Source organism: Pocillopora damicornis, chromosome 14 (assembly GCF_964200805.1).
Source record: "Pocillopora damicornis chromosome 14, jaPocDami1.2, whole genome shotgun sequence".
Classification (NCBI taxonomy): Eukaryota; Metazoa; Cnidaria; class Anthozoa; order Scleractinia; family Pocilloporidae; genus Pocillopora; species Pocillopora damicornis.
In genome coordinates this window covers 12987301-13001011 of record NC_142683.1, presented here as the reverse complement: position 1 = coordinate 13001011, position 13711 = coordinate 12987301, and the positions used below count along the sequence as shown (strand labels likewise).

Sequence of the window (13711 nt, the reverse complement as noted above, 5' to 3'; positions counted from 1 at the left end):
ATTTAATCTACTAGGAAAAAATTGCCAGGACGTTCTTCATCTCGGTCGAAAAATGGACAGGCTATCTTACATAACTGATAACCCAATTAGAGATCTGCCAGTTTACTGCAGTGGTATAAATAGCGGAGGCTGGGTGAATGCAATGATAAGAACTGATTCTGGGGTGAGCTTTGATCGATTGTTCCAAGAGTATCGAGATGGTTTTGGAAGTTGCATTGATAATGCGAATGCAGGAGATACCTGGCTCGATGATGACTGTACAAGTGATTTCTGGCTTGGAAATTGAAACTTTTTTCTTCTCACTGATAAAAACGGACCATTCCAACTATTGGTTAGTCTTGAAGACGCAGATGGAAATGTGGCGCATGCGTACTACAAACGGTTCGCTGTCAAATCAAAGATCATTTGGCGCTACGAGTTATACATTCAGGGGTATGCGGGAACATCCGGGGATTTCTTTCAAGCGCTACACGGTATGAAATTTACGACAAAAGACGAGGATAACGATCTGGAATTTCTTCAAAATTGTGCCACTCCTGGGAGGGGAGGGTGGTGGTATAATACTTGTGGTGGTTCTCCGTTAAATATGGGAATCATGATCCCAAAAAGCTTTAGTGAAATTATCTGGAACACATGGCCTGGGACAGGAAATGCAGTGAGTAAAACGAGAATGAAGATAAAATCTAACCTAGGTGGGTTTTCGTTACAGATTTTTGTTTTCACTATTTAATGAAATAATTCGATCGATGTCAGTATATGAGCAACTACACTCCTATCCCTCCCCCTAGCCCAATATCAAACCTATCTTGTTCTCAGTCGGGAGGGGAAGGTGCGCAGTTTCACAAATACTGACATTGATTCAAACAATAGTCCATTTTACATTTCTGTGCTTGGTTGCCAAGCCTTTGAACAGGAGTGAGGCTAAAGTTGACCTTGTTATGATACAAACCTTGCTGCTTTTCATATGCAAATTATTTTGTTATCGTGCTAACTAGTTACTGATATCTATCACAACAAGGTCACCTTTAGCCTCACTCCAAATTAAAGGCTTGGTAACTAAGTACATAACTGTAAAACGGCCTATTCTTACATTTGGACTTGCAGATGATATACAAGTTACGACTTAGACCTCACAAGTGAGCTAACCAAATAAATTTTATCAAAGAAGTAAAAATTCAGAATCGATCTAGATTTGAACCCGCACCTCCCAGGGCGCTATAATCGACTAAGCTACGAAGCCTTATTTTGGTGGCGAGGCAAATGATTTAGTGGAATCTCCATTAATAATAATAATAATAATAATAATAATAATAATAAAGACTTTATTTTACGAGGGTAACACATAATAGCATAGCTAATAAACTTGTGGCCCTCACTCAGAAATACCACCCAACCCAACCCAGGGGAGGACATCCATCACACAGTAATCTCGTGCGTGGGAAATTAACGTCTCCTACCCCAAACCCTGCAGGAGACGGGACCTCCGGCTTAACGTCTTATGGTGAAGTGAAGGTGAGTGAAGCGACTTGCTTAAGGCCACAACGTAGTGCCCCATCCAGGACTCGAACCCGGGCCGTCCGACCCAGAGTCCAGCGCTCTGACCACTGGGCCACTCACGCCTCACCTAAATCTTATAATCACATCTTATAATTCTAACAAGGACTTTTCACCGATAGTAGTGTCGAAGTGTGAGCTGGCTAAAATGTCTCAAAAGTGATCTGAAACCCACAATTGTGTTGCAAGGATTGCTAATAATCTCTTGCAACAATGTAAACTTCTTATAGTGCCGCCCAGTCCGGGCACAAAAATTGCTTTCATTCAGAGGGCTATTAGTTTGGAACTCTTTGCCACCCAAAATGCAGAGTCTTTCAAACAGGGCAATTTCGAGAAACCACCTTCTTTAAAATAAGCAGCAATTTAATTATCCGATTGTAGAGTTTTCTGAAGCAGTTGGCATCTTGTTTATGACACTCTCTGCATACTATAACATACAGTAAATTAAATACTTATTGGGGAGTCCTAATAACAGTAAGTTTTGACACCTATGTCAGAATTCAGTCGATTGATGACGGTTGGTCTTAACAAGTCCCGGTTGCGCCGCGGCATTCTGGGCTATGGACGACACTGATGATGATTTCCGCCAAGTTTGATAAAACTTCTGTCACTCGCCGACAATGGTCCTCCCCAGGACTATTCTTACCCCTACCATTTGACTGCACGATCAAATGTAACTCCCAAGCAAAAACCATCTATTGTATCTTGTGCACTCTGTTATTTATTTCCTTTCAGAACGCCAATGGGACTATACCCTACATTTTCAGGACGATGGTTTCACAACTTACGTGGGCCCTTTGAAGATCTCTGATTTTGTGGAAGCAACTGTCTGTTGGTGGATGATCCCGCGAGGTGTTCCCATGGCCGTCTACTCTGTATCGAATGAACAAAACAATAACGCTTTTACCTTCGTGCTAACTAACATATTGGCAATGAAACTCCACGTGAATGGCCACATATCAAGGTCCTTATCAACCCTCTAAGCCCTAAGGATGACCAGTATCTAATTTCTCCTTGGAGAAATACCGCTAAAGTATTCATTAAGATTATGGGAATATAGGAAATGATAGCCAAACGTAGACGGTTTGATTGCTAAATGAATTCTCCTTGTCTTTAGCGAAGAAAATGTATAGAGAAAAATATGGAGAATATGGAAACTAATTTTATGCCCTTTTCTATATTCAAGTCAGCCCTATTTAGTATATCGTGTTTGTTTGTTTGTTGTTTTTTTTGGTTGTTTTTTGTCGTTGTTGTTGTTGTTTTTTTTGTTTTGTTTCGTGTTATTAGTTTTTGCGTATTTTAGTGTTTTGTTTTGCTTTTTTTTTTTTCGTTTTTTGGTACAAAGTTATCATTGTCTCATAAATATCACGAGAAGCACACCTTGGTTTGTGTTTCATAGCCATTCGTGATGTTTTGAAAGCTTTTATTCTATATTTATTTATCAAAGCTTTTTTTTCCATGGGAGTAGTCCATTTCGTAGTTGTCTGCTTCTTTGCCAAACCTTTGAATAGGAGTGAGGCCTGGGATGACATTTTCATGACACTGACTGTGCTTTTACTCGTTTTTTTCATCAAACTAGTTTATCGTCTCTATGATAAAAAGGACACCCTCAGTCTCGCTCCCGCTGAAAGACTTGCCAACAAAGCAAACGGCTATAAACGGAAATGTTTGAGAACACTGACGTAAATCACATGTATATAACCTCATCAGACTCATGTACGCTGCTTTTTTTTTTTTTCTTTTTAATTTCTCTTTTTGTAACACAGCCAAGTTTTTACAAGGAATTTAAGTAGTGATCAGTTATGGCATCATGTGTGTGCCACGTGGCGCAGCACAGGCGGGCGCTGGAGTATCCACGTGGATGGTAGCAAGGTGGCAGAAAGATATGGCCTTGCCGTGGGGGAAAAAATCATTCCCGGGACCATATACATTGGACAGTTCCAGACCAATGGTGGCACATTTGACAATAGGGCCTTTTTTTAGTTATTTGAGTCACTTTAACATGTGGAATATGGAGCTGTCCGAGAACAAGATCAAGAAAATGTCGCTGGGTTGCGGAGCGGAAATCGGGAATCTGATCCAGTGGCCGGACTTGAAGGCATGGACCAAGAAAGTGTCCATGGAAGAACCGGCATCATGTAAGACGCGAGGTAAAAGGATATTTTTGGGTCACATAAATTTTGCTTTATGTCTTTCATTCCATGATTATCTTACTGGAGATAAGTTTTCAAATAAACTGTGGTGCCGGGTCTGATCTATAAGGAGTATTGCGAGATATTTTGGCATTATCAGTTGAGTTGATAATGTAAACTGCCCACCGCAGTAAGCTTTTAAAGCTGAAGTTTTGAGCTTTGACTCTTCGTCAGACCGAATCAGGTATATCTTACCTTTACTTTGCATTCATATGCATTATGAGGTGCATAGTTATGCTAATTTACGTTGCACTGCTTCCAGTTCCATGTTAGTAGTGTTACATTTTCAGGGTTACGTTATGTTACGTTATGATAAGTTTCATTTCGTCACGTTACGTTCCTTTTCTGGTCATTGACGAAGTGTCGTAAAAGTGGTATGTTATGGTTTGAAATGTGATTTTGTCTTACATTATTGGACATCGTCATGTTGATAATTCACGCTTCTTCCTCACCCTAGAGAAACACCGTGTTGACTTTTCAAGCTTTTCATCAGACAACAAATTCCCCGAATTGCTCTCAAAAAGAGAGGCAACTGTCGAGGGAGATGGTGCAGATACAAACATGAACGTGTTGAGCATACAAGGGAATTCTAAAATAAAGTTTGCTACCTCGAGAGATGATTGCTTAAATGATCTAAGTGTCTGTTCAGGCGGATTCACTGTAAGCTTTTGGTTAAAACACGAACGTAAGTTTACTTGCTGATTTCAACAGTCGCGCCGCAGAACATTACAGACTAACAAACTACAATAGTGTTTGCCTTTACCCCGTTTTTTGCATTGATCCACAGTGTAATGTCGTTGATATTCTGCGCGTTGCGTTTCCCTGATATGTTAAAATGACGTAGTATTGGAATAACAATTTGCCTCAAGCAGGGTGTGCTTTTAATGAGTGACTAAGAAGAGCTGTTTTACTTACGTGAAATATACGAAAGATTCATGTACGAACTAAATAAAACTGAGTCACCTCAGATAAATATCAAGCTTTTACCGACGGATTAAACTACCAACTTAAAGTAGACTTTTTTCATTATCACCCGCCGGAATTTTTTACGTGTCCATCTATTTTACTTATATTCTTGCAGCAAAGTTTATCTCTCAAATTCTTGGTGGAAATTCGGCCCTACACGAAGCCCTTAACAGTTGGCTTTTAAATGTTACACCGATTGCGTCTCGTTGGACAAGATGCTATCTTACCACTGACCATGGCTGGTGGGCGTCAACATTTCATACAAAGTGTGACAATCGTGGACCTACTGTAACTCTTGTAAAAGTTGGAGATTACATATTTGGATGGTTCTTAGATCAACCATGGGGAGGTATATCTCCTTCAAGTTTGCTTTCTTAAGCACTGTGGGGGAGTGGGAGGGGGGTTGGGTTGCGCGATGCTGAATTTATGCTCTTTCGTGTAACTAACTTACGTTAGGAGTTCCAAAATGTAGTTGTTGCTTACAACGCCCGCCATGATATAGTTGCTGTTGTTGCACTGCCTGGCTGAGATTAACACACCATGCCCAAGGCCAAATTACGGAGGGATAACAAAAAAAACTAACGGTTTGCTCGTTGCAAGTACTTTTTTTCTATAATTGTACCCCAGCAGGCACACCTACTCTTTTCTTTAGGTTTTAAGTAACCATAATCCAAAGCAAATAGGAATTTATTTTTCTTTGCCTCTCCCCCCTCCCTCCGTCCTTTTTCCATGGCGCAAAAAAATTTCTTTGAGTAATGGTTGTTAGAGAGTTGAATTTCATACTTAGTTTCATTTCAGTTAAAATGAGATTGTTATTGCTTTGATTAGCGCGTTTTGTGGTGGTTTGTAGAGGATACCTGCAATATTTTTAGTAATGACAGACACGTTCTTAGAAAATAACTCAAGTACTCCCAATGGGAGTCGCAACTTTATTTATTTTGTCATTGCGCAAAGGCATCACATATGGACATTGCTGCAATGAATAACATCATCTCTTAAGTTTTTTTTTTATTATTCCTTAAATTTTTTTTTATCTAGGGGAGCAAAACTTGACGAGTTCCACAGCCTTCCTCTTTAGTCTTCAGAATCCTGAATATCTACAACCTGTAAAACTAGAAATAAACGCTTCTTCAATAAATAGGGGCGCAATTGCTGCTTTAAGTGATCCACTCCTTGGACCAGTGTTTGGCGATGGAGATCTGGTAATAAGCGATATGGCAAATACAGGAATCTTTTCCTACAGTAAACTTGGACGAACCTATCTCCTGCCAGACGGGATAGACCCCAATACCGCCGCCGCACACAATCTGCTTGCGGGAAGCGCCAACTTTATCCCAGATGAAATCGAAGTATTTGCATACGAAGGTAAGAAAAACTTTAGTCACTATTTATCGCAGAATATAATAAAGCTTACAGGAACGTTCTTGTTGGATATTTGGATATTTACGTAGTTGGATAGCAATACTGGAAGCAGATCTTTAAGGGTACAACTCTCCTAAAGTATTGATTTGAAACGATAGAACAATCAATTATCTACTGAATCTTTTAATTTCATTTTTTTATGCTTTTTTTTAGTACCGCACTACCTTGTGAATACTAGTATCGCAGATGACCAGAATAACGGTAAATAAATACGCTTAGGACATATGACTTTTAGTCTCTATTCACCGGGGTTTAAACCAAAAAACATATCCATCAGATTATCACTGAAAAAGCAGTTGAACATAAGACGCACATCGAAGTAGTGAAGTATAGGGTGAAAACCAACTAGGGAAGGTGGAGTGTGATCTTTTTCAGGCTTAATGCCCAACTTTGCAGGTACACAAAGGATATAAAGGGTGGGTGTTTTACGAGAGTTGGTGCTACACTGGTCAAGGGGTCGATTCAAGGGATTATTAAATACTCCTCAGAAACTTGTGTAAGAGATACCCCATGTTAATCCAAAACACGTCCTCTTTGGCCTGGAAAAGATGTTGCAGGGTTGTGGTGTATAATTGTGAGTGTATAAAAGGATCATCCTTTTTTTTTTTGAAAAGGTACCATTTTTTTCACAAGTAGGAAATAAAACGGCTAAAGTTTGGATGTTCAGCCGAAGCTTGGTACCCTTCTTCGTGAAAAATATGGAGAATTAAAATTAGAAACAATGTCTTGATTATGATTTTCTTTTATGCTCAAGAACAAATTGTCAATTTCGTCGAGGACACGTGATTATCACAAATCTCTTTTTCTTAGTCGCTAGAGGCTCAGGGATGGAAAGCGAAAACTTTTGGCTTCAGGTAAAAAAGTTCCTAATTTATTAAAAGCTTCAGAGGCATACGTTGTTCGCTCCTCATTAGCCTATCTCTCATTAGTAATTAATAACCTCCAAATGAAACTCAGAAAACCGCAAGAATACGCAATGTTACGTCGCCGATAGGAAGAAACTAAGCATATAAAACAAATACATTTATGTTTCCGTGGGTCTGCACATGTAAAAGATCACAGAAGAAGTCAAAATGTGATAAGAAAATTAGCGACTCGATCGGTTGTGCCTCGTGTGCCACTTTTCTGTTCTTACCAAATTTGGTTTTTATCCGCGATCTATTACTAAACAGACGCACGCCAAATTGGAATCGATTTATTCAGTTGAAACTAAGCTGTTGCGCCAAGGGAAACAAGCCTGAGGTTAAGTGATGTCTTTGCATGCCTTTTCCTTTACGCTGATACTTTTGCGTTGCTTCAAAGGTTGATATCGGCCAGGTTGGTTCCGTGGGTGAATGTTTCCAGTGGCTTATGGTACGTCATCAAAATGGCTACTTTCAAAACGGAAGGCGCGGTGCAGACTAGTCGCTGGATTTTAAGAGCTTCCTGTACATTGTCAAGCCACACGGGTCCTTGTGATGATGGTGGGTCTTTTATGTTCTGTTATATTGTGAAGTGTTAGCTACATTAATGTTTGCACGAAAGGAGTCTGCTTCTTTCACTGAAACAGAACATCCAGACAGGGCAAAATATTCAACATCTCTCTTTAACTCATTTCTGTTTAACCAGACACATTAGCGATTATTTATCCCAACTTTTTTCAGGATCGCCCAGGGAATTTCCGCCTTTATGCAATGCACCTCTAGGCTTAGAGAGCGGTCTTGTTTCTGATTCTCAAATCACTTCATCTTCCGTTCGTGGACCCGGATTTGAAAACCATAATGCCCGACTTAATTATTTAAGCTGTTGGTCTACCCTGGAATTGGATCCTTGGATTCAAGTCGAACTTAGAGCTTTTACAAGAGTTACCAAGGTTTCAACACAAGGTCGACCAGATGCAGACGAATGGGTACAAAGCTACGCCATAAAATATCAAGTAACAAAGATTTCACCTTTGCTAGATTATGAATCCGAAGTGAGTATAAATCTTCAGTACTGTTTAAAAACTATTTGAAAATGATAACCGACGATTATTGCATAACTTGCGAGTTATCGACGATTTGAGAATGGTACTTGAATATAAATGATGTACTTCGCGGTTTAGCGGCCAGCTGTTTCTATAACATCACGTCCATTGTGTGATGTCTCTTCTCAAGCAAACGGTGTATATATCTTAGTTACCGCTTTGTGATTTATCAGTGCATCTTATCAGTATATTGTTTTGTCGAAACGTGACCTCACTGCCGCTTGGGGATATTTCTTTTGCATTTAGCGAGTTATCGTTAACGGTCATCAATGTTACGGTTACTTTCATCGAGTTTTTGTTTTCGCTTACAGATATACAGTTAAGCTGCTATTGCCCCCCATAATCAGACCTTCCTCCAATCTTAATATCAAACTTGGACGTTTTTCGATTTGAATTTTTTGAAATCAATCTTTCCGCTGGCACGCCAAACCAGTAGCTCAAACCTCCGAAAGGTATCCTAGTCTTCCTCCTACATTTCATTTCTAGCACCTTTTATTTCTCCTTTTATTTCATACATACTGAAATTTTCGTCGTGAAGTACTAGTTCGTCTCCCTAGATCTGTTTGGATGAGCGATGCATTTTCACAGAAGTTTGCTTCCAATCTTTGAATTTAAATATGAAAATCTCAGTTTTAATTAAATGAAAACTATATACCATGAAAGTATAATCCAATCACTCGTTGTGATGCATAAAAAAACTCACTCGTTCTGTGCGCTTTCCCGTTCATTTTTTTTTTTTTTTTAAGTATCACAAATCGAAAATAAAAATCGATCGCATTTTCCATGGAATAGTCTCTATATCTTTTTTTTTGTCAGGGAGATTTCCAGGGAAACTTTGACAGATCAACCGTAGTGGCACACGATATCCTAGCGACGGGGATGATATTCAGGATCTATCCGAAGTCGTGGTACACTCAGCCCTCCCTCAGGCTTGAGTTATACGGATGCAGCCTTGGTAATTCTTTAAAATCTTGACGGTGACACAGGAGCCCTACCCACCCCTCCACGCCTATCACGCTCAAAATCGAATTTAAGCCCACTTACAGCTTTTTTGTAAATTTGCACTCGGAAAGCTGTCTGTAGAATGGGAAATATTATGAAATATTTGTCGAATGGAAGTTATCTGTTAGTAATAGCCGGCAAACGGAGATAGTTTTGCAATCGACTTTTACTCAGGACTGTTTGGTTGTGCGTCCATTGTTGATGATGTGTGACCTTGGTTTTTAACCCAGCAGGGGTATGTTTATAATTTCAGTTTTTGTAACTGGATGATCCTGTAACTAAGATTTCCCTTTATGCATAGCCTGCCTCAAGGAAGTTACCCAGCAAGTTCAAATACCTTTATGAATACTTTACGCCGCTTTTCTTTGCTTGGTTAAAGCCAGTTTCCTTTTGGCCAAAACGCCATAAACTTTGATGAGGGACCTATCACCCTTCTTCGACTATAAAATTTTAGGTTCCTAGATTTTAGTAATTAAGAGTCAATGGGCTTTAACCCAGAAACTGTCTTTGCAATTTTTCGCCTGAATTAATCTTCAACACAGAAATAAATGCCTACAGAAACAACCTTTTTGCAAAATAATTAGCCAAGACGATAAATACGATGAAGTTAGATCCCATTGAACATTTTTCCCACACTACTGCATTGATGGGTATATCTCAAAACTGTTCTTTCTTTTTCCACCAGATGAACATAGCTTTAGGCACATCGAATCATCGTACCCTCGAGAAAGAGGTGACAAAGCCCGGATGTTAACACTCCACGCCACAGAATCGCACAAGTGTCTTTCTTTCACCTATCACATGAATGGTTCGACGATTGGACGTCTCAATGTGTTTATTCGTGGGCCCGATTCTGAAGAGTCTCTGCTTTGGAGATTGGCTGGAAGTCAAGGAAATAAATGGAATACCGCTACTGTTCCAATCGAAAGAAAAAGTCCATATCAGGTAAATTCAGTTTAGAAGGAGAACTATGATATCTAAACCGTATAAACTACCTACCGCTTTTAAAAGATTACAAGCAGCGAACCAAAGGTTTTCAAATGTAATAAATACTCAACCTTAAAGGACGCGAGGAGGAGAACCCTGTACTTGTCTGCCTGAATTACTGCAGGCTAAATTTTGAACGCAGTAGTCGACGAATGAAAGATGTGATTCTGTATGCAACGAGCAAAGAAGAGTAAATTCATCATCGGTGCCCCTTTGAAAACCAGCCCCAGATTGAGAGGGCTTCCCCGAAAATTCAATAAATGAAGTTTCTTTATCAATGCAGATTTCAATTCTGATTACGCAAGTCATTAAGAAGTTCTCTGCGGGTCGGTTTTCGTGCATCTAACTCGTACTCAATTTCACAAGTCACGTTTTATTATTATATCTTCAGATCGTATTCGAAGGGTTAGTAGGCGACAGTTACACTGGTGACATCGCCGTCGACAATATAAGTCTTGGCCTTGACAACTCCTGTACTTTTAAACCTGTTACCGCCCGACGAGAAATAGCAGGTTTGTGTTGAGTGGAAATATCAATCGTGCTAGATATTTTTCGTGTGATTCTTCCTAGTGTAATATCTCATTCGCGCCTGCGTTTTGTACCCAAGTATTGATGGAAAGATGCTATAAGTTTTGCTCAATTTTCCAGAATAAACCAAGGCGCCCTCACGCCATTTTCTTCGTATCATCTTTAATTTAATCAGGATTTCGCTCGGACCTGCTCCAAAATGGACCGTGGTTTCAAGACACGTCGATGGAATGGTTAGCCGAGAAGGGTCTCGGTGATGAATACTGGGTACCATGCTTCCGGGGAAGTCTGGATAGCTGGAATGCAAGTTTGTTTAAAAGTCAGTGCAGGAACAAGAAATCTACCGTGGCCTTGATTAGAAAAGGAGATTGCTTGTTTGGCGGATTTTCCGATAAACCCTGGGAAGGTAAAAAAATTTTTTTTTTTTGAATGACGTATTCCTCGATTCTTTGGAACGATCAGCACGTGAAGGTACGCGATTGCTACTTAATTTTTCTGAATCTTTCCACAAGGTCCGGTCACTGGGTTCATACCCAGTACTAAATCCTTCCTGTTCACTCTACAATCTTCTTCGAGCTTATCTTCGGAGGCGAAATGGCCAGTGCTTTCCTCTCAAAGATCTCGTGCTATATTTTACGCGCCTGGAAGACTGCAATTCGGAGAGGACCTAGTATTGAACTTAACAAACAGATCTCTCTCTGTTAGCATTGGACACGTTTATGACGTAGAAAATGAAGACGGCGACATGTTTTGTGGGGACAATGGAACTATCGTGGAAGCAGATGACGTGGAAGTGCTTTCGCTGTTGGGTATGTGAGAAAAACATTTGTAAAATAAAAAGTCTTGAGAGTAAGTTGGAGTTAAACTATACCGTTAAATCGAAAGAAGCGGGAACAAAACGTTTTTATGGAGACTGCAGCAAAGTAATTTGATTAAGATCAGGGTGGATCAAGCTAAGACCGCGCTATCTTGGCCCTCTTTTCGACAAATGTGCTCAATGTTGTGCAGGTTAGAAGGTAAAACTTATATTGAAGTCTATAGTTGATTGAGAAGATCAAAAGATATGGCAAATGGAGTGGTGGAATTGTTTTAAAATTTGTGTTTTATTTAAATGCATTAACCGCTCCCTAGTCTCCTTCACGCAACGCAACAGGGAGCACGTTGCATGGTTAAGCCGCCAAAAAAGAAAAAGAAAAAGAAAAAAATGGCTGCTCAGAGGAACGAAGTGTGAAGTTGTTCCTTTGAACTATGCATAGCGCCTCATTAAACTTCTCAAAAGGAATGTTTTTCTTAGTTTCCGAACTAGCTGTGTATCGATAGCTAAAAATAACTTTTCTGCCGGAGTAAATGAAAAAACTACGGAGCGCGTTTGTTACAGGTATAAAGTAAAAACTACGAGGTTGAGATGTTTATGATGTTTCTCACTTGCCTTTTTACATTTCCTAGATATGTCTTTTGGTCAGATAGACTCCACCCGTCTTTTTAATGACTTTTCCTTTGTGGAGCATAGTCTCATTTTTCGAACAGCGGTTGATTTACAGAGTCCTCTCCTCACTCTTGTACAAGAAGTACACGGGTCGCGTCCATAACATGTATATATGTCATGTGCACAACGTGTCACGTGGTCAACGTGTACACATGTCACTCTCGCCTTTATGTGATGTCTCTATGTCTCTTTGTCCTTGACAGACACCCTTTGTGATGTGCCTTGCGTTCGTGGACAGCACTGTGATGAAATTTGTGAGAAATGCGTATGCGATGCAACAAAGAGAGACGTACAACGTTGCTATGAGAGAGCAGGTACTTATTTTGATCATCTTTGTATCGTAGTTAGTGGAGGGGATCGACTCTAAAAGCATGTAGTGGTTCTACATCTTATTGCCCCTTAATGTGCAAAAAAATTACTTTGTTTGCGTTCTTGGTCAATTGGTCAAAATTTAAGGACACATATTAAGAAGAATCCTCCTCTGTTTTGTTTTTTTGTTCTTTTATTATTTTTGTTTTGTAATGCGCGTTTTTTCCTGTTTTGTATCGTTTCATTTTTTTCATATGCGCGTTTAAAAATGCTTATTGAAACAGCGCAATATAAAATATAATCAGCTTCGCGGTCGCCCGATTTTGCAAATCGCTCGTATCATTACAGACCGAATTGGACTTCACTCAGTCCTATTACCATTACTCGTTATCGTTATTGTTTCTATAGGGCTGCAGACGGATCGAGATGAGTCCTGTGAGCCGGTGAGATACGCTCGCTTTGACTTTGATGAACATCTTACAAGCAAACAGTGGAGATGCTATCGACCATCAGGACTCACCAGAGATAAGGCGCGGTACAACGGAGAGTCGGGAGTATATAATACGGTGCACGGTGCGATGCTTCATATAAGGGAAGGTATGAGAATAGAGGTCGCTTTTCTATCCGTATGGGAAAAAAATACTTGACAAAAAGAACAGTTCACAGAGTAGAATTAATTCAGCGAGGGTTGCATAATTTCCAACGGCAAGCTTTCTTGTTAGAAATCGTGTATTCACTCTGGTGATTGCTTGAGTGGCAAAAATAGCTAATGATGCCACAGGCGGCCCAAGCTCACGTCTCGAGAAAGCCAACGATGAATTCATGAACGCGTCACACGTTGTGTGACTCGGTGTTAAATTACGGGAGGAACCGTTGAAAATTTGAACACGTTATAAGGAATAGTATGGGGAACGAAATATGGTCGATTTACAACGATAAATATTTCGAAATATGAATATTTTACACGTAAAATCAATAAAACTTACTCATGCCCTGTGTATCCGTCGTAGTTTCTGGCGATTTCTGCCGTTTTAAGCTTGCTTTACCATCACTGTTATCCATATCAAAAGACGACATACTATTCCTTTAACGTGTTCACATTTTCAACGGTTCCTCCCGTAATTTACCACCGAGTCACACAACGCGTGACGCGTTCATGAAATCATCGTTGGCTTTTTCTCGAGACGTGAGCTTGGGCCGCCTGTGGTGATGCTGAAAGAAAAAAATAGAGGGGAAAAAAAAAGAAAAGAGGATTACCTT

The 13711-nt window shown here is 39.9% G+C and overlaps 2 protein-coding genes across 2 annotated transcripts; both read left to right on the top strand.

Moving 5' to 3' along the window:
• Nucleotides 1–18: 18 nt before the first annotated feature.
• Nucleotides 19–3369, top strand: LOC149034528 (uncharacterized). The gene is made up of 2 exons (XM_089193212.1): nt 19–692; nt 2290–3369. Exons 1-2 carry the CDS (start codon nt 476–478, stop codon nt 2535–2537), a joined length of 465 nt encoding a protein of 154 aa, XP_089049338.1. The 5' UTR covers nt 19–475; the 3' UTR covers nt 2538–3369.
• A 2567-nt stretch (nt 3370–5936) lies between these two features.
• Nucleotides 5937–13159, top strand: LOC149034527 (uncharacterized). Its single transcript, XM_089193211.1, has 12 exons — nt 5937–6077; nt 6288–6335; nt 6945–6988; nt 7437–7597; nt 7778–8088; nt 8956–9094; nt 9827–10086; nt 10520–10640; nt 10832–11062; nt 11169–11465; nt 12346–12456; nt 12860–13159. Exons 2-12 carry the CDS (start codon nt 6321–6323, stop codon nt 13096–13098), a joined length of 1929 nt encoding a protein of 642 aa, XP_089049337.1. The 5' UTR covers nt 5937–6077; nt 6288–6320; the 3' UTR covers nt 13099–13159.
• Nucleotides 13160–13711: the final 552 nt, after the last annotated feature.

Excerpts from the sequence above, each read along its gene's own strand:
- LOC149034528 (XM_089193212.1), top strand. The coding sequence starts at position 476 with ATGAAATTTACGACAAAAGACGAGGATAACGATCTGGAATTTCTTCAA. Across the intron at positions 693-2,289 it reads GAAGATAAAATCTAACCTAG|AACGCCAATGGGACTATACC; the intron begins GTGGGTTTTCGT and ends ATTTCCTTTCAG.
- LOC149034527 (XM_089193211.1), top strand. Across the intron at positions 10,641-10,831 it reads CGCCCGACGAGAAATAGCAG|GATTTCGCTCGGACCTGCTC; the intron begins GTTTGTGTTGAG and ends TAATTTAATCAG. Across the intron at positions 11,063-11,168 it reads TTCCGATAAACCCTGGGAAG|GTCCGGTCACTGGGTTCATA; the intron begins GTAAAAAAATTT and ends TCTTTCCACAAG.